This window comes from Alosa pseudoharengus, unplaced genomic scaffold, assembly GCF_046254945.1.
Source record: "Alosa pseudoharengus isolate Yale_2024_CS ecotype anadromous, Long Island Sound unplaced genomic scaffold, YU_APseudo_1.1 YU_APseudo_1.1_scf_1, whole genome shotgun sequence".
NCBI classification, from domain to species: Eukaryota; Metazoa; Chordata; class Actinopteri; order Clupeiformes; family Clupeidae; genus Alosa; species Alosa pseudoharengus.
In genome coordinates this window covers 59,557,952-59,581,529 of record NW_027468564.1, presented here as the reverse complement: position 1 = coordinate 59,581,529, position 23,578 = coordinate 59,557,952, and the positions used below count along the sequence as shown (strand labels likewise).

The window sequence follows — 23,578 nt, the reverse complement described above, 5'->3', positions numbered from 1 at the left end:
GCTTGACTCAACTTCACTGACCCCAACTAGATCGGCACGAAACTTGGGCGTTGTAATTGATGACCGACTTAACTTCTCTGAGCATATAGCTTCTATTGCAAAATCATGCCGGTTTATGCTTTACAACATTAGGAAGATCAGACCTTATCTGACACAAGATTCCACACAACTTCTTGTTCAGACCATGGTCATCTCTAAGCTGGACTATTGTAATTCACTATTAGCTGGCTTACCCGCTTGTGTAACAAGATCATTACAGCTGATTCAAAATGCTGGAGCACGCCTGGTCTTCAATCAGCCAAAGAGGACACATGTAACTCCTCTCCTAGTTACTCTCCATTGGCTCCCTATAGTAGCCAGAATTAAATTTAAATCTCTCACTTTGGCCTATAGGACACTAACTAGATCTGCTCCTAGTTATTTTAATTCAATAATCAAGCCTAACATGCCCAACCGCCCACTGCGGTCTTCTGGTGAGCGTATGTTGTGTCGACCAGTCATAAAAACTGGGTCTAATTCCAGACTCTTTTCTTCAGTGGTTCCATGTTGGTGGAATGAACTGCCCAGTGCTCTCCGTTCCTGTGGTAGTTTTGGGTCGTTTAAGAGGGGTCTAAAGACATTCCTATTCAACATATACTTAGTTGTTTAAGCGCTTATGTGTTATGGTTTATATAATGTTGTTTTTATTTTAATTGGGCTGTTAATTAATTTGACATTATTGTTTATTATTGATATTCTCCTTAATGTAGTCTTAGCATGTTATTGTTTTTATATTATTGATTGAATTGACATTATTGTTTTATTATTGCCTTTCCCCTTTTTTACATTGCTTTTTTTATTAGGCTATTGATTGAATTGATATTATTGTGTACTACAACTATTCTCCTTACTATATTTGACCTAGATTTTAATCTGTTCCCTGTTCATTTTTAAATATTATTATGTTGTTTTGTATTTATATGTCGCTTTGGACAAAGGCGTCTGCTAAATCCATAACCATAACCATAACCATAACAAACGTCTTAAAATGACAGGCACTCAATTAGACATACTGAACTTTATTGAATGCTACCTCTGACTAAGAATGCATTACTTTGCACTTGTATAGTCTTTTATTTTGGAATCTTAAGAACAATAAACATATATTGCAATGTTAAAGAATTCATATATGTAAATAAACATGTATAAGTTGCTATTAGTGAATTAATTGGGAGATAATCGAATCGAAATCGAATCGGACTGAAAAAATGAATCGTTAGATTAATCGATGCATCGAAAAAATAATCGCTAGATTAATCGTTTAAAAAAGAATCGTTTATCCCAGCCCTACCTACATTGTTTCGATTTAACTCATAAAAGAGCTGCTCTTAATATTTTATATTGTTGGTTGGTTTAATATTGTTGCCAATGAAAAGTCGTTGTCCTACACCATGGGTCTGTTCGAAACGGGAAAACTACTGCCTTTTAAGATATCTACAGCGGGGAAAATAAGTATTGAACACGTCAACATTTTTTTCAGTAAGTATACTTCCAGTGAGGCTATTCGCATGGAATTTTCACCAGACATTAGTATTAACTTAGGTAATCCACACATATATAAAAATCCAAACATTAATGTCTAAAAGTAGAGTTATGAGTAAAAAAGTGGAATGGCACAGGGAAAAAGTATTGAACACACTAAGAAAAAGCAGTACACAAAGGCAAGGAATGGCAAGGAACAAACTGGAATCTATAAGTATTTAGAGAAATTATCCCTCCTATCTGTGCAAATTGATATAAACTGGGTTAGTACATACTGGTGGGCTATAAAAAGGTTTTTTGTTACCAAGGTGTCACACAAGAAACATTTCATGATGGGCAAAAGCAAAGAGCCCTCCCAAGACCTTTGCAACCTTATTGTTGCAAAACATATCAATGGAACTGGTTACAGATGCACTTCAAAACTTCTGAATCATCCAGCAAGCAGTATTGGAGCCATTATCTGCAAGTGGAAGGAACATCAATGCATCAACTGGCCATGCACAGGATCTCCTTGCAAGATTTCTGACCAGGAAGTCAGAAGGATAGTCAGAAGTGTAGCCGAAGATCCAAAGACTACTCAGAGAAAGCTCCAGAAAGACTTGGAGGCAGCAGGTACAATTTTTACAGAGAAAATCATAGGTAATGCACTCCACCACCATGGCCTCTATGCACGCTCATCCCGCATGACTCTTTTGCTGAAGAAAAACATGTCAAACCTCGTTGAAAGTTTGCTACACAACATTTGGACAATCCTATGCAATACTGAGAGAATGTATTCTGGTCTGGTGAGAGCAAAACTGAACTTTTCGGATGTTATACTACACACCATATTTGGAGGAGAAATTGCACTGTGCATCACCCTAAAAATACCATACCAACAATGAGGTTTGGAGGTGGTGGCATCATGGTGTGGGCTGTTTTTCATCTCATGGTACTGGCAGACTTCATACAGTTGAAGGAATGATGAATGGAGTCATTTTGTTCCAGGAGAAACTTTACATCCACCAGGATGATGAGGATGAGACATGGCTAGACCTTCCAGCAGGACAATGATCCAAACCATTCAGCAAAGGAAACTCTCAATTGGTTTCAGAGAAAGGAAATCAAGGCCCTGACTTCAATCCAATTGAACAGTTTTGGAAGTTAAGGATTCACAAGAGGGACCCCTGGAATCTTCAATATTAAAGGACTATCTGTTTAAAAGAATGGGCCAAAATCACACCAGAATACAGTGACTGATTAGTTTTCGTCATACAGGAAATGCCTTGAAGCTGTCATTACGAAAAAAGGCTTTTCCACAAAGTATTTAAGAAATTTCAGCAGGCGTGTTCAATACTTTTTTCCTGTGTCATTCCACTTTATTACACATAACTCTACCTATGGACTTTAATGTTTGGATTTTTTTATATGGGTGGATTATCTGAGTTAATAGTAATATCTGGTGAAAATGTCATGCAAATAGCCTCATTGGAAGTATACTTACTGAAAAAAATGTTGACGTGTTCAATACTTATTTTCCCCGCTGTAACTAGGAAGCGAGGCAGCAAGTTTTAAAAAAACAAAAAAACGCTGAATTCACCGATGTGGAAGTATTTTGTTGTTCATTAAAGTCAATTAACACTAACTTACTCAACTTAGCAAGTGAATAGATGATCTAGTTTCAGTCGAAAATTACCTTACATTGTGCATATTCCATGAACACTAACCTTGGGTCTCTTCGGAGTGTGCTGAAACAATGATAATTCACACAATTATCATTCTGTGTTGTTTCATTTCACTATGTTCACGCCTATGTTTAAAGATGCCCTGCCACACGTATTTCATTACTTTGTGGCAATGTCTGAAGTTCTGCCATGGACATTTTTTGTGGAAAACATGCCTTGGTTACCTTGTTTCAAGCCATCCTAGCGATGGTAGCCTGCTCCAGGCTTCAACAGCAACCTTTTTGCAAAGCCTGTGGCATTTCTACAAAAAATAAACTGAAGCCATTTGATCCTCACGTCTGGGTTCTTGGGCAAAATGCATTGTTGAAGTTCTATTTGTGCATAGCGCACAAGTCCGTTGACATTCAGCCATCCTTGCATAGGCCTACGAAAACTGTCACAGAGCTAAATGAATTTTGTGGGCACGGTCTCAACTGGGCGAGCTCATGAATAGTAATGAGCTCATCAATTTCACGTCAATCTGAAGAGGTTTTGCAAATGGCCTAATTTCTCCGCTTATTTCTTTTCATTGGCTAGAGCTGACAGAGGAGTTAGCTGTTCATTTTCACATTCACGACATAGCACAAACACATATGGACCTAACATGTTTAAAAAAAAATACAAGTAAAAATGGTTATGTGTGGCAGGGCACCTTTAATGTTTGTTCTGTTTACAACTTTGCCATTGGAACTGTTTTAAAATAAAATGTGGTTTCAAAATAAAAGCCCCCGAAACAGAATAGGAAAAAGCCAAGGGTAGTCAACACCACCGCAGGTATGGTCAGTTACCACCGTCGCACGCATGATTGGGGTGCCAGTCACACAAGGACACAGCAGGGTGGTCCATTCCAAAAAAAACCTGAGGTGGTTGAAGTTCCACACTGCACCATACCTAACTATGGAAGGCACTAAAGAGGTATGTTTTAAGTCTAGACTTAAAAATAGGGATGGTGTCTGCTAATCAAATAGAGGGAGGGAGATTATTCCAGAGGAGGGGTGCGTGGTAGCAAAAAGCTCTGCCTCCTACTGTAGTTTTTGAGATAATCACTACAAAGAATAATCACTTCTATCTCTCTCTCTCTCTCACAATCTGTCTCTAAGCCTGTGTTCTCTTTGTTCTTTGTGTTTAATAATGTTGTTCTCCACACTGTTTTTTGAGTGTGAGGGCTCATACCACATTTTGATTTTGTTATTTGTTATGTAGGATGGCTAATTAAACATGCCTGGAATGCGTCAATAGTGTTACTTTTTTATGATGGGGGTATGTGAGCCGAGTCAGGATGTAGAGGGTGGTCCGCGGGGAAAAAAGTTTGGGAACCGCTGGTCTAGCAGATAAACTGAAGATAAAGACTCCAAAAGGGTATGGCAGGGACTACAGATGATCACTGGGTACAAGACTAAACAGACAGCTCAAGATGTAGACCCCCAGCTCCCAGATAGGCTTAATGAATTTTACTGCAGATTTGATTGCCCTCGACTTGACACAGCCCCTGCATTTAGGACATTTTCAAAATTTGATGTCTTGTCTGTGTCCTTTTTGCAACTAAATATGAGATTTGCAGATTGTCACATTTTACACAGCGTCTAACTTTTTCTGTTTTGGGGTTGTAGGAATGTCAACAACAATCTAGCCGTTTTAGCAACTTTTATGCGGGTACCCGGCCCGTTGCAAGACTCCAGCTCAATGCCAACAACAGAGCGAGCTTACCTTACCAGCCTGTTCAGTCACCCAGCAAATACACAACAACCCCCTCTTCCCCCCCAACGCACATACACACCATTACACCCATCCCCCCACACACACACCAAACCCACACACCAATCCCCCCCATACACACACACACCATTTCATCACACACAAAACATACCCCCTCCCCACACACACACACAGGTACACCCCCTCCCGAACACACCCCATTACAACCCCCCCCGCCCCACACACACACACACACTCACACACACCATTTCATGTAGTTTCTTGACCGTCAACGTTGACCAACAGGCCCTTTCCAGTCGGGAAAAATGCATTCAGTACTTGGCAATATCGTGGAAAATAAGAATGTGTATGTCGTGTGCAAATTGTATAAAAAGTAATCTTAAAGTAATCAGATTACGTTATATGTTTTGATTACAAAAATTGCCATGTGATCTGTAGTCAGTAATGGATTACATTTCGAAGTAATCTGACCCAACCCTGTACAAATACCAGTGTAAAATAAGACAGCAACTTTTCTAAGCATACTATAACATACTATATATTGGGTCATTCCACGCCAACTCAGCCACCCATGTACATGACACCTATCAGATTTTGCTGAAAAGCGGTGAAAATAAGCCTTATGTTACCAAACAAAGGAATCTGAAGTTTCAGGTCAACATCTCAAACGGTTTGCCCATGGCGTCCATTTGAATTTCGGGTGCCACGGCCCTAATTGACATATTGGAATTTCACATTTTATCTTTTGGCATTTTTGGAAGGCCATAGCGTCTGTTCTAATAGTGGTAGAAAGCTGAAAACTGGTGTGGTAGTTCATTGTAGCCTGTACTACACAATTCTGGAGGCAGAATCAACATTCCTTACTGTTTGGGTGAGAGGTGGGTCACCAAAGTCCTAAAAAATGTTGACGGCATGTGTGATTTTTCACTTTTTGGGTGGCTGTAGCACCACGATTAATGATCATATTTATTCTAAACAGGATTATTTGTTATATTTGGGAACTTTGCTCTTGCCAAAATGAATTTGAGGGTTATGGTACCAGTGGTGGGGGGTTTATGGGGGTCCAAAAAACCCCTCCGGCAGAGGTGACTTTTTTGGAACCCCATATTTGGACCCCCAAATGACCATGTGGGCACTTGATGATCCTAATGGGATTTATACCAGATAAAGATACATATTTGTTCTTTCTTTTAATGAAATAAAACTTCTGACTATGAAGCTCCATAATATTGATTTTATTCTTCTTCTTTTCCGAAGTCTGGAATGTAGAATTTAGTGATGATAAAGCATGAAAACAGTGGAAATAACTTAGTATTATGCTAAGTGATGGCAAACAATTACATTTTAAGACTAAGACTTAAAGATTAACCCCTTATCCCCCATGAAAGACACCCGCCATCAAACTTTTAAAGAGCTAAATAACAAGAATGTTACATAACACTACAAATAGAAGGGAGTTTGTCCTTGCCCCTGTCACTCTTCAAATAAAATGTAATTGAAAATTAAATTGAATATTGTCTTTAACCATTATCCAAGAAGTTGTGGAAGCAGTGACATAATTTTGTCATGGTCCTTTTGGTGAAGTTTGTATTGGCGAGCACTGCGTCCATAGATGTCTGGCACACTGACACAACAAATGATATGTTGGAATGGCACCCAACAGGGGATCTGTCTTTGGTCCGATGGCCATGTGAGGATGTTGTTGACACGCTTCATGAATTTCACAAAAACGTCACCATGTTCATCTGAACGTTCAACAATGTTTCCAATGAACCAGTCATCATCATAGATACAGGCAATGTATTTCCCTGGCTGGAAAATTGAGTTTTGTGGCCGATCTGACTGCGAGTGTTCTGCCTCTGGGTGTTCTGTATCGAAGTGTTCTGAATCCGATTGTTGTCCTGCATCGACATCTGTGAATATTGTATCCTGTGATATTCTTTTCATCCGTATCTTATTCTTGAAAATTGGTATAAAGCAGTGATGCGATCGTGTTCCACTGATCGTTTTGGCTGAGGCGTAACGTCTCTCCAATTCGTACGTTTCCTCGTGTTTTTTAATATCTTCTGCACTAACAAAGAAGAATGTAATGTTCTTAATGTTTTCTTTTGCCCATTCAAACATCTCCATTGGTGTCAGAATATGGTTTGCATCAGTGGCCTGCAGACTTGCTCGTGCTGCAAGTCGCTTGACAGTTCCGCCAATTCCATCACATGGGCTTTTCCCATGCGATGTTGCAAAAAAATGCCATTCCGCAGGGATGTCAAAATCCTGCATGTGATGGCAAAGGTTGGAGAAGTTCTTAAAATTTTTATATTGAGATGCTGCTCCATCGCTAAAATAAATCACTTTTTGCAAATTCGGGATCACCTGTCTAAGATGAGGCAGCAAACGTGAGAGAAAAGAATGAACAGCAGTTGTGTCATGCTTGAGGCAGTCCGAAATTACAGACAGGCTGAGACACTGCAATCCCTTTGCATCTTTATAGTAGACAGCGAACGGATGAAGGGTTGCCTGGCTGTTATCCCAGTGATGACCTTGCACCGCATCTTGGACAATAAAATTGTAATTTTCTGCAAAATCCAAGAGAATAATTGCTGTATCTGATGCAAGGTCATCCTTCAACGATCTCAGAAAAGAAGCTTGTGCTTTCATAATAAAATGATGGTGTCTCAAATGATCAAATGCTGAACACACTACTTCTATAAATTCCTGGATTGAATTTTGTACAGACACTAAAGTTGTCCTATCAGTGTGCACCCACTGTTTGTAGGAGACGACATCATCAACATCAAAGTCATTTTGCTGAAATAGGTCATTCAAGTAAGCTTCTAACCCTTCCTTTCCTGGACATGAATCACAAAGATGGATCATGCAATCCCTGTCATCTGTACGGCAGACCAATTGCTCCTTATAATCTCCTTGAATTGGAATTGCATTGACGAGTAATTTAACGTTTTGATGCAACTCGCATACACAAACAGAATGCATCCCTGAACTGCTCACTGGCAGACACCATTTTGGCCGAAGTTCACAGAACTTAGAGAAACTATTTTTTTCATTTGCATGTTCCTTAAAAGCTAAGTAGAGTTCTCTAAGGTTGACGAGGAGAAGCCTGTTTTGCATTTGAACTTTTTCTCCATTCACCTTTATGGATACGAAATCCTTTTTCCCAGGGCACATCCTTGAATAGTCATCAGATTGATAAAAGTTAAGAACATGGTTAACCAGTTCTTTTGAAAGCTCATGGCCCTTTCTCACTTGGGCTTCCGATAGGATTCCTTTTTCCTCCCTCATTATTTTAGCTTGTGCAGCCACCCACCTGGTGACACCAAATTCCTCTGCAGCCCGGCGAACACTCCAACTTTCAGGAGCTAATGTAACAAGTTTTGTTCTTTCTCGTCGGGTAGCAGTCACACATTTTTCTTTAATCAGCAATTTGAGTGTCTCCCATTCTTTACATCTATCACACTCCTTGGTTTCTGATTCAGATAAACTTGAGATGGGTACATCCAACACAAGTGCAACTTTAGCTTTTGCAGCTGAGTGAATGTCTTGCAATTTACGTTTTCCGTATCCAATTCGCCTCTCTACAGCTACAGGTTTTACAGGAGAACAACCTAGAGTCAAACAACTTGAATCCAGGGCTTGCTGGTTCATGACCTTGCATTCAAATTCCTCATCCTTTGTGATTGATGTTGTTGGTTCATTAGCCTCCATCTTCTGCAACATGTTATTGCAATTGTTGCAAATCTTCTGCCCAGGCTTTGCTTTTAAGCTTGTCGCCTTGGCTTCATCTACTACCCTCAGGTTATCTGAAAGACAGAAAGGTATTGATAAGTCTTTGGAAAATACCATTGTTCAACATGAAACAGGCAAATGATGAGAAGGAAATCTGTATATTTTAAAAAGTAAGTACTTACTTTTGCGTAATGTTTTGTGCTGGTGATATGGGTCACAGCAAGCTTTCTGCAAACTTTCATACCTGGTCAGGAAAGCCTTTTCATGGTGAAAACATATGGTATCCCCATTTTTAAGTGGAACACCACTTCGCCACTCCAGCAGTCTTTTTGCATCATGAGACACACTTTCTATAAGCAGAGTCTCTTTTTTTCTGCAATAAGTGCTCTTATGACAAATGTCATTGAGAAAAATACCAACAGTGCATTGGTCCGATTCTGCCATCTTCATACACAACTATTCATCTGCACATACAGACTTGGACTGACTTCTTTCAGTCTAGAAGATCTACTAAAAGTCTAAATTGAATCTGTTAACAAGTGGCTTGTTTCAAATACAGGTGTGAAAAATGACCAAAACGGCTTGGAGTCTGATTGCTGGAACCACTTAAGGTGGTTTAAGACAAAGCCATTCTGTGGATACAAGTGTCTTAAACCACCTTTGCATGTGTCACAGGCAGGTCTCTTTAATGGGGGATAAGGGGTTAATGTTTAACTCTTAGACTTAATATTTAATTGTTTGCCATCACTGAGCATAATACTAAGTTATTTCCACTATTTTCATGCTTTATCATCACTAAATTCTCTCTGAACTACATTCCGGACTTTGAAAAAAAATGTCCAAAATGGTGCACTTTGAAGAATAAAATTGATATTATGGAGCTTTATAGTCAAACATTTCATTTCATTAAAAGAAAGAACAAAAATGTATCTTTATCTGGTATAAATCTCATTAGGATTATCAAGTGCCCACGTGGTCATTTGGGGGTCCAAATATGGGGTTCCAAAAAAGTCACCTCTGCCGGAGAGGGTTTTTGGACCCCCATAAAACCCCCACCAGTGGTACCATAACCCTCAAATTAATTTTGGAAAGAGCAAAGTTCCCAAACATAACAAATAATCCTGTTTAGAATAAATATTATCATTAATCGTGGTGCTACGGCCACCCAAAAAGTGAAAAATCACACATGCCGTCAACATTTTTTAGGACTTTGGTGACCCACCTCTCACCTAAACAGTAAGGAATGTTGATTCTGCCAAAAGATGAAATGTGAAATTCCAATGTGTCAATTACGGCCGTGGCACCCGAAATTCAAATGGACGCCACGGGCAAACCGTTTGAGATATTGACCTGAAACTTCAGATTCCCTGCTTTGGTAACATAAGGCATATTTTCACTGCTTTTCAGCAAAATCTGAGAGGTACCATGTACATGATACCCCGATTTTGGCTGTTTTCACTTGGAATGACCCTATTCTCATTCAGGCGAAGCACTGCTACTTGGGCAGAGTTGCATGCAGCACCTGAAAAGTCTGCTTTTACTTTTACTCCATGAATTTCCCCTTGGGGATCAATAAAGTGTCTGTCTGTCTGTCTGTCTCTCTCTCTCTCTCTCTGTGCGTGCTTGGCTGAGTGAGTCACTGCACGCACACAGACGAGTAGGGTATGTATTAGAGGTGGGTGATATGGACAAAAAATAATATCTTGCTTTTTTTTGTGATTTTGACGATAACGATAATTAGTCGTTATCCTTTAAAAAAATGTTTTAAAGGTCTGAGAATAGCCTATAACCAATAACCTAACCTGTGACCTTTTAACCAAATCAACCAATGCACTTTGACACATTTCCAGTTCTGCCCCCAGCTACATTAGAGAAGATAGATTGGCCTAACAATTTCCCAAGAGAGAGTCTGAAGCTGAAGTTCCTTTCAAAAGAAATCATGTAGGCTAGCATTAGTGTTAATTTTGTCACCTATTTTTAATTTAATCCTAGTCTTAGTCATGTGACGAAATGTCCTTTTTAGTCTTTGTCGTATTTAGTCATTCAAATATCATTTTTGTTAGTCAAGTTTTAGTCGACTACAAGTCTCGTCATTTTAGTCTAGTTTTAGTCAAAAGAAAACTAAAGGTATCTTAGTCTTAGTCAGTTTTAGTCAACACATTTTAGTCTTTTTTTTATAACAAATTATTTCTGATTACCATTTGAGTCAAATAGTGTTTCACACATCTCAATTTTCCAACAATATTGTGTGTCCACAGGGCTACTCGTCTGTTATAATTACTCATTCTGATTTTTTGTCAGTCAGTATGTTTACATGCACAGGTAAGTCGAGCTACAGTTATAGCTCGGCTAGGATTTGACCATAGACAGTAAAAGATTTGACTGGACCAGTTCATGTTCAACGTAGTGCCGTTTTATGTTGTACTCTTTAGTGACAGCTACGGTGAATCCACATACCAAGCAAACGGGTTTGTCCTTGAATAATATGAACATATAATCGTTTTCCCACCTATCTTGAAAGCTCCGATTAGCAGTCTTTCGCTTCGCCATTTTTTCGTTGATAGTTTGTCTGGTTGCATGGATACATGTTTTGTTTATGAACAGAAAAGGCGGCATTAACGATGCAACGCATTTTGGGATTTGAAGTGTTATCGGTGTATGATACACTGTACAGTATGTAGCAACTTGATGGGCTGCGTTGCCCTGGGCTGCGCTCATGCGCTGAATAGAATAGCGTGCTGGGCCAGCTCTAACGCGGATGCGCTGAAGAGAATACTGTCGGGCCAGCTCAGATATGGATGCGCTGTATAAACTACGCGGCGGGCCACTTCTAATACAGATTGAATAATGACCTCGTGGGCCACAAATAAGCAGCCCGCGGGCCTGAGTTTGACATCCCTGGTGTAGACTAATTATAGGCTACTGTTGAAGTAGGTATAATCTTTTTTTTTTTTTTAGCTAGGGTTAGTTACAGCGGGGAAAATAAGTATTGAACACGTCAACATTTTTTTCAGTAAGTATACTTCCAGTTTGGCTATTCGCATGAAATTTTCACCAGACATTCGTATTAACTTAGGTAATCCACACATATATAAAAATCCAAACATTAATGTCTAAAAGTAGTGTTATGAGTAAAAAAGTGGAATGGCACAGGGAAAAAGTATTGAACACGCTAAGAAAAAGCAGTACACAAACGCAAGGAATGGCAAGGAACAAACTGGAATCTATAAGTAGTTAGAGAAATTATCCCTCCTATCTGTGCAAATTGATATAAACTGGGTTAGTACATACTGGTGGGCTATAAAAAGGTTTTTTGTTAGCAAGGTGTCACACAAGAAACATTTCATGATGGGTAAAAGCAAAGAGCTCTCCCAAGATCTTTGCAACCTTATTGTTGCCAAACATATTAATGGAACTGGTTACAGATGCACTTCAAAACTTCAGAATCATCCAGCAAGCAGTATTGGAGCCATTATTTGCAAGTGGAAGGAACATCACTACATCATCAACTGGCCATGGACAGGATCTCCTTGCATGATTTCTGAACAGGAAGTCAGAAGGATAGTCAGAAGGGATCCTGGGATACGAGAGCGAACATTTGGGGGGTTTATGTCGTTATTCTCCTTAGTTTTGTGTGCAATGTTAGCGTCTTTATTGTAACATGTTTCCCTTTTAGTTCTCCCTCGTGTGTGATCCTTTTTGTGTGGGGGGCTGCGACCTCCCCTGTATGTGTGTAGTGTGTGTCTGCTTGACCTGCCCCGTGTGTATTGTGTTCTGTGTCTTAGTCTTGGTCTGAGTCCCTGCCCTCGTTCGTGAGCCAATAAAGCTGCCATTGAACAACGTTGGTGTCGTGTGCATTAAATCGTTACATTGGTGTCAGAAGCGACTTTCGAACATGGCCTCCGCTCAGCGAGAGAAGCTGGGAGCGGGAGACCTCACCGCTGGGTGGAGGCCCACGCAAGAGGATCCAGAGAGAGCCCTTGTAAGGGCTACTAAAGAGCTTGAGGCCTTCTATCGTTACCGCTGCCGGAGGAGAGGAGCTATCGCCGAGACCTGCCTGCTTCCATGGGAGGAGATCTGGCCAGATGAAGTGGTCGCGGAGAAGATGACGCTGGCCTGGGCGCTGACTCCACGGCGAGCCGCAACGCGTGAGCAGAGCCGAGGGAGTGCGGCGAGGAAGAGGTTCCTAGACGATGGACGGTTGGCGGAGCCGCTGAGGGCAGCGAACTCACGACGGTGGGGCAGGTTTGACGGAAATGCCCTCTGAACTTTAAAAAAAAAACTTTTGGGTGTGTGTGAGAGGCACCGTGCTGTGTGGGCGCCCGTTCTAGTTGGCCTGTTGGCCGGCGCCTTTTGAAAAAGTTTGTGTGTGGAGTTCGATAACACGACCATCTCGGGGGTCGTGCCTTTGCCGAGGCCGCGAAGGAGTGGAACGGGCCGGGAACAGAGCAGTACGGCTCTGTGAGATGGCAACACGAGGAGGGACGCCGAAGACGGTAGCTGCAGCGGGAGAGCTCAGCGCGGTCCGGTTGCTGTGGAGTCGGTGCCTGTCTGTCCTGGTCGGCGACTCGACGGAGCGGAGTGGCGTTGGCGCAGCTTCATCTGGCCCCCCTCGAACCCCGGTGCTTGGTACAGTGTCGACGGTTGTAAGGCCACCTAGGGCCCCGTCTGGAGAGGAGGAGTGCCGCGGTGTCACGCCGCGGAAAGTGCAGCCTGAGGGCGGCTGCTGAGAGGGAGCTGGTGACGAGCGGGTCGGCCACGTGGCTGCTAGCACGCCCGAACTGGATTGCTAGCAGCGTGGCGCCCCGTTGAGTGAGCTCCTGCGGCGCGTGCCCCCCACGTGAGTTGGCGGTACTGTCGCACTGAACTGAGTGGCGGGCGACGCGCGCCGACGTTAGCATGTGGCTACCTCGTGGTCATTGCCGAGGACGGCAATGGCTTGTTGGGGGAGCTATGTAACGTTGGCGAAAAAGACAGTGTTAGCGTTCTCCCGCGCAGGGGATCCTGGGATACGAGAGCGAACATTTGGGGGGTTTATGTCGTTATTCTCCTTAGTTTTGTGTGCAATGTTAGCGTCTTTATTGTAACATGTTTCCCTTTTAGTTCTCCCTCGTGTGTGATCCTTTTTGTGTGGGAGGCTGCGTCCTCCCCTGTATGTGTAGTGTGTGTGCGTGCTTGACCTGCCCTGTTTGCATTGTGTTCTGTGTCTATCTGTGACCCGGCTCTCGTTCCCAGTGAATAAACCTTTTGATTGGACAACTGTGTGGTTCGCTATCAAATCGTTACAGTATTAATGTTTTACTCCGCCTCGCTAGATGGCGATATGCGCCCAAACACAACACATTCCCCAAACAGACTCTCCATCTTAGCCATAGCTAACTTGCTAGCGAACGTTCCATATTAGCTTACTTGCTAGCAAACTTTGCATCATCAGTCTAACTAGTTAAATAGTTGACATTACATGATCAACATTTTTGTATGGACATTCTGGGGGATGTTAATTTGTATGAGAGAGGCTTCAACTTCTGGGTATGTTGCATTGTGGCATAAAGCTTAGGTAGTTAGCTTGCTAACTCTGGCAGAAATCTCCAGTGTTCTTGTTCCATGTAGTTTCGTGTTGCAGCCACAGGGTTGCAGCAACAGCACGTAGACTAGCCTACAGGAAAGCTGTTGCGTATGAACTCATTCGGAATATTTTGAAAACGTAACAGCTAGATATTCTGTCTTCTCATTTTGTAGACGAAAATGAAGAGAGATTTTATCTTAGTTTTTATTTCATGCAAAACATTTTAGTCTCGTCTTTTTTCGTCAACAATAATGCATCTTAAGATAGTCTTAGTCAGTGTTTCAGGACATTACTGCCGTCTCGTCATCGTCTTGTCTTAGTCATGAAAAAAAAGGTTGTTGACGAACATATTTCCTCTTGTCTCGTCTGACGAAATTAACACTAGCTAGCATTCCAAGTTACAGAATAGAAACAAATGCGTTAGCTTATGGCTAATGAATATGAGAAATCCCTTCGATATGCTAACGGTTAGCATAATCAATAAAAGTAGATATAGTAGTAGAGCGAACTTCAGTCCATTTACATAAGGGTTACATTAGAAGAGTTATTTTTTTACTTTTTTTTTAACTGAACGAAGTAGCCGCACAAAATAAACATTATTTGTGACAACGTGGACCCACTAGCTATCATGTGACTTGCTCTGCTGCAGCCAGGGGCTTTAGTGAATGTATGCAGTTTCAATGCATGATCTTGAGTGTTTTCCCCCCTTATTTAAATACTCGATAATGTCAATTTGCACATTGTTAAAACAACAATCACAATACAGTATATATCGCCCACCCCTAGTATGTATAATCTTATCTAACTCGGTAAGATGGCGAATAAGCTAATTTCCCAAAATGTTGGCATGTTCCTTTAACAGAATGTTCTGATTTCTACTGTCTTTTCTAATCTTCTAATGCAATTCTGTATTATATTATTATGTGAATGCCTTCTCTTGTGTTTCTCAATTAGGGTAATCTGTGGCTCTAGACTGCGTGTTGAGCTTTCCACTGGGACTCCCCGCAGGTCGCACTATGATAGGCCACCAACCCGTAGGCCCTTTGATCCAAATGACCGTTGCTATGAGTGTGGTGAGAAAGGGCACTATGCTTATGATTGTCACCGTTACAGTCGTCGGCATCAAAGCAGGTAATCTCCTCCAAATTCTGGATTATTTAAAAATAACTAAACTTAACTTTATTTTGAAATTGCTCGGTTAGTTATTAATGTTGAATGATGTGAATGTACAGAGATGTTCCTATATATTTCTTTCTTGTTATTGTTAACAAGATCTGTACTTCCCCTATGTTAATACTAGTTTTTTTGCAAATATGTGTTGCTGAAATGTTTTACTCTGCAAATTACATTTTGAATGACTCATCATGGTCCAAAACCTTTCAGGTCATCGTTTGATTCAGAATGTCACAATCCTTTACGATTCAATGAGGCATCTAGCAAATCCCACTCTATTGGTTGTTTCTATGACCAGAGCCCTGTTCCGCTTGACTCCTCCCCTGAGGCACCAGCCACTGATAATGACACTTTACCCATTCAGAAAGGGCCCAAGCAAAATTGCCCTGCTCCAGACCAGCTCATCAGCCACAGTCAATTTGGTTTTCAATTTGGGTCCCTACGGTTTTGTAAGCAGAGCTACAAGACATGGTGGGCTGCAGTCCATCTTCACCTAGAAAAATCGGCATGCACCTCTATCAAGTCTCAATCAAGCAATTTGGCTGTCAGTATGATCATCGTTAGAAATCAGAAGATCTCGACTAGATGCCTGAGGTCGGCTGATAGATACTTCTAGAACGCCTAGATCTGCTAGACCTTTGGCGCAAAGAAGGGCTCCCCTGCAAACTTGCAAGGTTTATTTTAAATACCAATTAATATATCTTATTTTTTTAATCTTTACTTCATCTCAAGTCAAATATAATTATTCTGTCAAGATTATTTCTTTTTGTAGTTTGAATAGTGTTTTAAGCAGGTAGACATTTAGCGCTGTAAGTTAGCCTTGGTTGTGTGAATGCATACTATATGAGTAAATCTCTTCTGAGACCATTGCCAGTATTATTTTTAGTTGAGTATAAGGGAAGTTGATGCTTTCAGGATTAATGGATGGAATTTGAGTAGACAGCGGAAGGATAAGCCAGTGTGTGTCTGGTAAAGAGCGTGGTCTGATTTATATTTTCTTTCCTCTTCTTGGATGGAAGATCCCGATCTCGTTCTTACTCACGCTCCCATGGAAGGAGGTATTCATGTTCCCACTCAAGAAGCCGCAGTCGAGGTAGAAGGTGAGTCAAATACAACTTGTGTGCCAGATGATAACTTCCTGTGTCTTGATAAAAGGATCACGGTATAATATAGTTCCAAGTGGCAATCATCATGGTTGATGGCAAACCAAAGCTTGGATTGATCTTACTTTTAGCAGGATCACTAGATCACAGGCTAGAGTAGGTGCCCTATCTCATAAGATTCCATCATACAATTTTGACATAGAAGAGGGAGCGGGAGTGCAGTGAGCGCTGAGCGAACGTGAGTTGTCGTCTATAGATGGATAAAGAAAAAAAAAACTGTCGGGGGGCTAAAAAAAGAAAAAGAAAGAGGGGAAAAAGAGATCACATGTCAAGGGATGCGACAGCAGTTAAATAAGTGGATGGTGAAAGGCAACAGGTAGGATTTGTGAATTCTGTGCTTGGAAGCTTGCAAATATTCATGTTAACAGACTAGCTAGCGTTTGCTAACACTGGGAATGTAGCAGCCAAATGGGGGTTTACAGCTATCTAAGAATATGCAAAACCGAGGTTGCTGAGCTGAAAACTGGAAATTATAAAGTAGCATACAATATGACAATTAGGGGTGGGCGATATGGACAAAAAATAATATCTCGATATTTTTTGTGATTTTGACGATAACGATAATTAGTCGATAGCCTTTAAAAAATTGTTTTTGTTAAAGTCTGAGTTACTTTACAGCTCATTATTTATGAATAGCATCATTACAATAATAACCAATAACCTAACCTGTGACTTTTTAACCAAATCAACCAATGCATTGTCACTCTATGACACATTTCCAATTCTGCACCCACTTGTGTGTGTGGCAATGACATGGTCTAGCCAGCTACATTAGAGAAGATAAATAGGCCTAACAGTTTCCCAAGAGAAAGGGCCCGTCCCAATACCTCCCCTACCCCTAGATTTTTGCCCTAACCCTCATTTTTGCACGTGTAGGGGTAGGGTGTCCCATTACTTTAGGGAGCAAGACAGAGTGCTAGTCTGAAGCTGAAGTTCCTTTCAACCCTTTACATAGGATTCACTGTAAAACTAAGCAGACCAACAGAGTACATCTCAGTTATTTCCTTCGATGTTTTGTTTAAGAGCAATCATGTAGGCTAGCATTCCAAGTTACAGAATAGAAACTAATGTGTTAGCTTATGGCTAATGTATATGAGAAATCCCATAGAGATGCTAACGGTTAGCATAATCGGTAAACGTAGATATTTAGAGCGAACTTCAGTCCATTTACAAGAGTTACATGAGAATAGTTATTTGTTTACAACTGACTATTAAAATACTCAAAGGCTAATGTTTTCTCTCCATATAATACTGTGTAGGAAAAAACGTGACTGTCTCATCAATGCTACTTGAACAGAAGTAGCCGCATAAAATCCCAAGTAGGGTATAGTATACTCTCGTTGCACAAAATAAACATTAGGCGTGCGTGTGACAACGTTGTGACCCATTAGTGATCACATGACACTTGCTCTGCTGCAGCCAGGGGCTTCTCCCGCATACACCTCCTGTGATATGAGTCTTCAATGCGTGATTTCGAGTGTTTTTTCCCATAAGTAATTTAAATACTCGATAATGTCAATTTGCACATCGTTAAAACAACAATCACGATATTATCGCAGACGATATATATCGCCCACCCCTAATGACAATAATCTGGAAAATATAACTAATGCAATGATTCTGGTTTACCATGGAATCATGTATAGATTTGCTCCTGTTTACTTGGAGGCTTGTAAATATTCATGTTAACAGACTAGCTAGTGTTTGCTAACACTAGGAATGTAGCAGCCAAATGGGGGTTTACGGCTAGCTTAATGCAAAACCAATGTTGCTGCGCTGACAACTGGAAAATATAAGGTAGCATTTACAATAATTGACAAGAATATGGAAAACATAACTAATAACTGTGGTTTACCATGGAATCATGCATAGATTTGTTACCAAACTTGGAGGCTTAGCCTACAAATATTCATGTTAACGTTCAAGTTTATCTAGCTCTAATGGCAAGCATCAGCCCCGGATCTCACATTTAGAAGAATAATGCAAACAATGCAGAATCTATGTATAGTTTTTATTTTGATTGTGCATTAAAACCTTCCGAAATGAGTTAGTGATCAAACATGCAAAGATAATTAATACCTTTGGGTTTTTACAATCTCCATGCAGCTTTACCTTAGTCGCTATTTTACTCTCTTTTCTGTCTTTCAAACTCCACTGCCGTAAAAGTGTATTATCGGTCATTTTGTCTTCACCTATTGTGCAAAAGCCTCTTGTTATATTCATTTCACATTCTTACAACATAGCCACAACACAACACCAATACATAGCCTTGACAGAGACACAAGGGCGTCTGCAGGAACCCCCCATATATCCATGATGGCCTTGAAGTCTTGAGTTGGTGTATTAGCCTAACATCGTTTGCTGGTAACCAGCAACAAGTAGATTCCAAGTAAGTGCGTAACTAAAGTTGAACAAAAGCATTTGGTTATTTGACAGAAAAATAGTACAGAGTTCGGAAGTTATGGTAGGCCAACTTCGAGTGAATATACACACAGGAAATGATTTATCTACACGTAGCTGAGTAGGCTGATGGTGCGCACAGTGCATACGGCCATACACCTGTAGGCGCCACCAAATAAAGAAACCTCCACTAATACAATATAACGACTTATTTAGGCTATGATTACATCGGAATTGACGTCCACGGTGTTATGGATCCATTTGTCTGCAACGCAGTAGCCTACAACTCTCTTTAGAAATACAGGAACAGCTTATTGTGCTGAAGAGTGACAATGGGTTGAAGCACTGCAACCCTCTGCGTAGCGTGCGAGAATATCCCCAAATTCTCGGATGCACAATAAAACTTATTTCGGTAGGTCAGTCACTTGTGCAGCGCAGGCTTTTCCAAACTGACGGTGCTTAAAATGCAACACAACCAAGAAGCAAGGTTTTTGGTGAGGAGCAAGATGAGGACAACCTGAGGTTGAGTGTGTTTATAAAATTGAGCAGAGAATTGATCAGCTTTGAAAATATTTAACGTTGTTTCACATCACATTGAATTCATTCCAAGTAACTTACTACTACTACTACTAATAATAATAAATAGGCTATAGTAGCAACAATGAGTGGGGTCCAAAAAGTTTTAGAGCATAGGGACACTGGGTACTTGGGCATTGAGATTGTCAAATTGTCAGGGGAGGCCTTCATGCACTGTAGAACAGTTTGGGGGGGGGCGGGTTTTAAAAGTTTGAGAACCTATGTACTACAGTAGGTACCTGTACTGTGTCGGAAGTTTACGTAGGCTAGACTAAACTGTATGTTTTGTTTTCCTTGTCTCCCATGCAAGCTTCAGTCATCCTGACCAGGAGCCAATGAAACATTACACACATTCCTCTTTTTTTGAAAAAACAAAAATCCTGAACGGTATTGTTTAGAGCTGAAAATGCACCTGTACTGTATTTGACAGATGTTGGTTGCTAGTGACAAAATGTTAACTTTCAGTGTAGCACGAGCTCTTTGTAAATTAACGCACAAGATACAGTTTCAATAAAGGAGTTGCAGCTTTATTTAGTGACCAAAAACCCACTAACTTTACCTCAGTCGCCAGCCCATCTATCTTAGTTTTGCTGTCTGTTTACTTTTCGTGTGAGTGAGATGCCATAGATTTGTGGGTAATACAGTCCTCTCAGTGTGGTTTTAACAGGTTTTGGCCAAGATTTTAGAGTGATGTGGACTGCATTACCCACAAATCTGTGCGATCTCTCTCTGGGATCTTTGGTTTAAATCGGGCAACAAGTCACAGTGTTAATAAATATAGGCCTACATCCTTTGATTTCGACGCTTCTGCGCAAATTATTCATGTCACTTGTCATCCCAACACTAATATGTAGCAAAGTGTTGGCATATGATATGAGATATAGGCCCATAAGTGATTTTTTAAAAATGTGGCTGTTCATTTTCTAATGGAAAATCAAGAGTGTTGTTGCCCTTTTGAATATATGACTACTATACCTTGAATGCAACGAACAACATGACGGCATCCACAGATGAGATGAGCATAGAGCATCACAGTCCCGCCCCTCCTCCGAGAGAGCTTAGTTTCCGAAAGTACATTTCCCATTCATTTCTCCCATTGACGTTTTGGAAAAATCCGTATCTAAAGAGTTTTAGAGCATGTCTTAGGCTAATCAGCTACGGCGTAACTCATAAGTATACAACATATAATTTCGAGTGAAAAAACGAAGAGAAAGTCCAAAAAAAGTCAAAGGTACAAGACTGTGTACATATTTTTTATTTCCGAGCGAAGGAACTACTCATCCCATAAACCACCGCGCCTCACTGAAAAATGTATAAGCAGCACGAACCAGCGCGAAATCACTTCCAACCATGTTTCCAACCGGCGACAGCATGCAAACCCTTTCCTCCAAACAATGATTTTTATATAGTTAATAGCAGTTATTTCAGTAGTAATCGTGTAAATAATAGTGTTTTGGTATTGAATGTTATATTTACCATCGTGTATTTTATATCGTGTGTGTGAAACCGGTTAACGTTAACAACATTGTGCAGTGCTTCATATCTGACTGCCATCCTGATGCATGGACCGGTGCATGGTCTGCTCTTGGACCACCATATTCAGTTTATTAACTTGCTGTGAATTATTACACAAAATGTTCATTAAATGTACGAAGAAGTATTTCTAGGTTAATGATTGATGATATGGCTCGTACAGTATGAAGGCTACAGTAGCCTAGCTAATGTTAACTAGCATTACCAACCTCCCTGCAAAACTCACCACACAACTTCGTAGGTTTGATAGGTATTTTCCCTCATGCTGGCCCTTACAAAACCCACAAGCTGACCCTCGACACAACAGTCATTAATGTGACCCGATTTAAAGTGGTTTTCACCCCTTTGGACACTCTTGATTTCGTCCTTGAAACAGTGAAATATTCACGGGGGCATGGACGGTTTGCTAACCATTTTACTGCAGTGTCTAGCCGGTGGTAGCATCCAGCCTGTGCTATCAGCTAGTAGCTAGCTAGTTCAAAGGTTTAAGTACTTAATGGGGATATACAGGGCTTTTTATGCCTCGACTAAGTTGATGTTTCATATAAACAACAATTCATATTCATAGAAACAACAAGGTCACTAAAACATAATATATTTCATACCTGTGTTGCAGCATGTAGGCTAATGTTAGCAGCATTATAATGACATTCTAATGTCTGAAAGGCTAATGATTAGCCTGTCGGCTAACTGAAAAGTTAAGTGTTCAAACTAGCATTTCCAGTGTTCTATTTGATGGTGTATTGGCCCTGACTAAGTTCGTGTGATATATAAACCACAATCCTTGTTGATACAAGTACCAATGTTCGTCTAGAAAGTTTTTATTCACATTAAGAATTTCGCCATAGGCAGTAAAAAGCCATTTTTGTCAATAATTTTCGCTGATTAAGTTTCAAACTATGACCTTAACGGCCTTTCCACCAATCAGAGGCATCACTGTGGGATTGTGGGATTGTTCAGGATTGTGGGTAATGAAGTACTTATCCAAGACATTGCGAATAAAATACATTTATCTCAAAACAAGGTTAGTGCCCCGTGAACTTTTGGCGTCTAAATGAGCATACACAATCGCTTAGTACAGCCGTAGCTGGTTTTGAGTCTACCATGTGCAGTTAAGTTTTTATGGCTTATACCCGAATTGTCAATGGAGAAATTGCATTGAATTCGTACTTCCGGAAACTCCTGTGGGCGGGACTGTGATGCTCTATAGCTATCGCGCAAGTTTTATTCAAATTAGATTCACAGCTTCCCCAGGAATACTTTCTATGAGTCTCAGCCATGCAGCTGACCATGCAGAACACTTCGTTCATCTAATTGGTTGATTTGGCCCGTCGATAACCGACATAGGTGCTGATAGATAGATGGTTTATCCAATCAGCTAACCAGTATTTCCGCCCCTTCCCAAAAGTTCTCCAACGGAAAGTTCCCAGATGGACATGCAGAGCAAATGCGAAGCATCCATCTGGCGGAGTCAGGTTAATGGTGATATGCACCTTGGCTTGTGAGAGTGACACACATTTATCTGTCCATCACATGACCATATACCAAATCAAATTCAATCACATCAGTTACAAACAATAACATATAGACCTAAATGAACATTTTAACAACAGTTCTATTTGTGTGTGCACAGCTTTTTTTCCATGGCAAGGATGACCTTTGCATGGAATTGCCCCTGAGTATAATATATAAACAGAAATGAGGCTCATGAATGTTCAACACCTGTATGCTTTAGTGGTGGTATCAACTATTTTTCACTTAAAAGTGTAGTATGCGTGTGTGCAAACCTTTGTATAGAACTGTAGATTTGCTGATACTGTATTATAAGTGAATTTACATGTTCTTTTATCACTCTCACCCAGGTCTAGGTCAGGATCCCGGTCAAGGTCCAGATCTCATCCTAGAAGCAGGTACATTTTTTCTTCACCTGATAGTGAAGGCTGATTGCCAATTGTCACTGCAGGGCTCCAGACATCAAGGGATCAGTCACTTTAGGTCAAAAAGCGATATGACAACCTCATCAGGGACGTGCACAGACATTTTGCAGGGCCGGTGCTCAAGTGAAAAAAGCCATGTTCAAAGCTATGGAATTCTGTAGCCATAGTCACTTTGGTGAAAATTTAGAAATTGTATTTAATTACCATATTTATTAGTACAGTATGCATTCATGTAAAACAATGACACCCCCGAAAAACAATTTACATTTACATGTATTACAGTGCATGAAAATTCACTGTACTGTTCTTCCAAGTCTTATTATTATTCCGCTTACCGCTTTTTAATCCAGCACGAGCAAAGCATGTGTGGGGAGTGAGATGTGTGCATTTGTGCTGTCATTTTGAAACAGTCAGATGTGCACATAGGTAGCCCTTCTGCCTTAATGCACAGATATTGTAAGTTTAATTTCAAAATCCCTTGCTATTTCGTTTTGAAACCAAATCGGAACTGCTTCCATCTTCTATTAACCTAGCTCATTGTTGAACAAC

General features: G+C 40.6%; 1 protein-coding gene across 3 annotated transcripts in view; it reads left to right on the top strand.

Moving 5' to 3' along the window:
• srsf7b (serine and arginine rich splicing factor 7b) overlaps positions 1 to 23,578 on the top strand; it is a 91,249-nt gene that overhangs the window by 26,812 nt on the left and 40,859 nt on the right. For 2 of the 3 annotated variants that reach the window (XM_076295900.1, XM_076295904.1), the window contains exons 3-5: positions 15,202 to 15,378; positions 16,440 to 16,520; positions 22,955 to 23,002. In XM_076295900.1, coding sequence (XP_076152015.1) covers positions 15,202 to 15,378; positions 16,440 to 16,520; positions 22,955 to 23,002 — 306 coding nt within the window. Of the gene's footprint in view, positions 1 to 15,201; positions 15,379 to 15,630; positions 16,095 to 16,439; positions 16,992 to 22,954; positions 23,003 to 23,578 lie in introns of those variants that run through there. The other variant, XR_012988828.1, reaches the window with a different exon arrangement.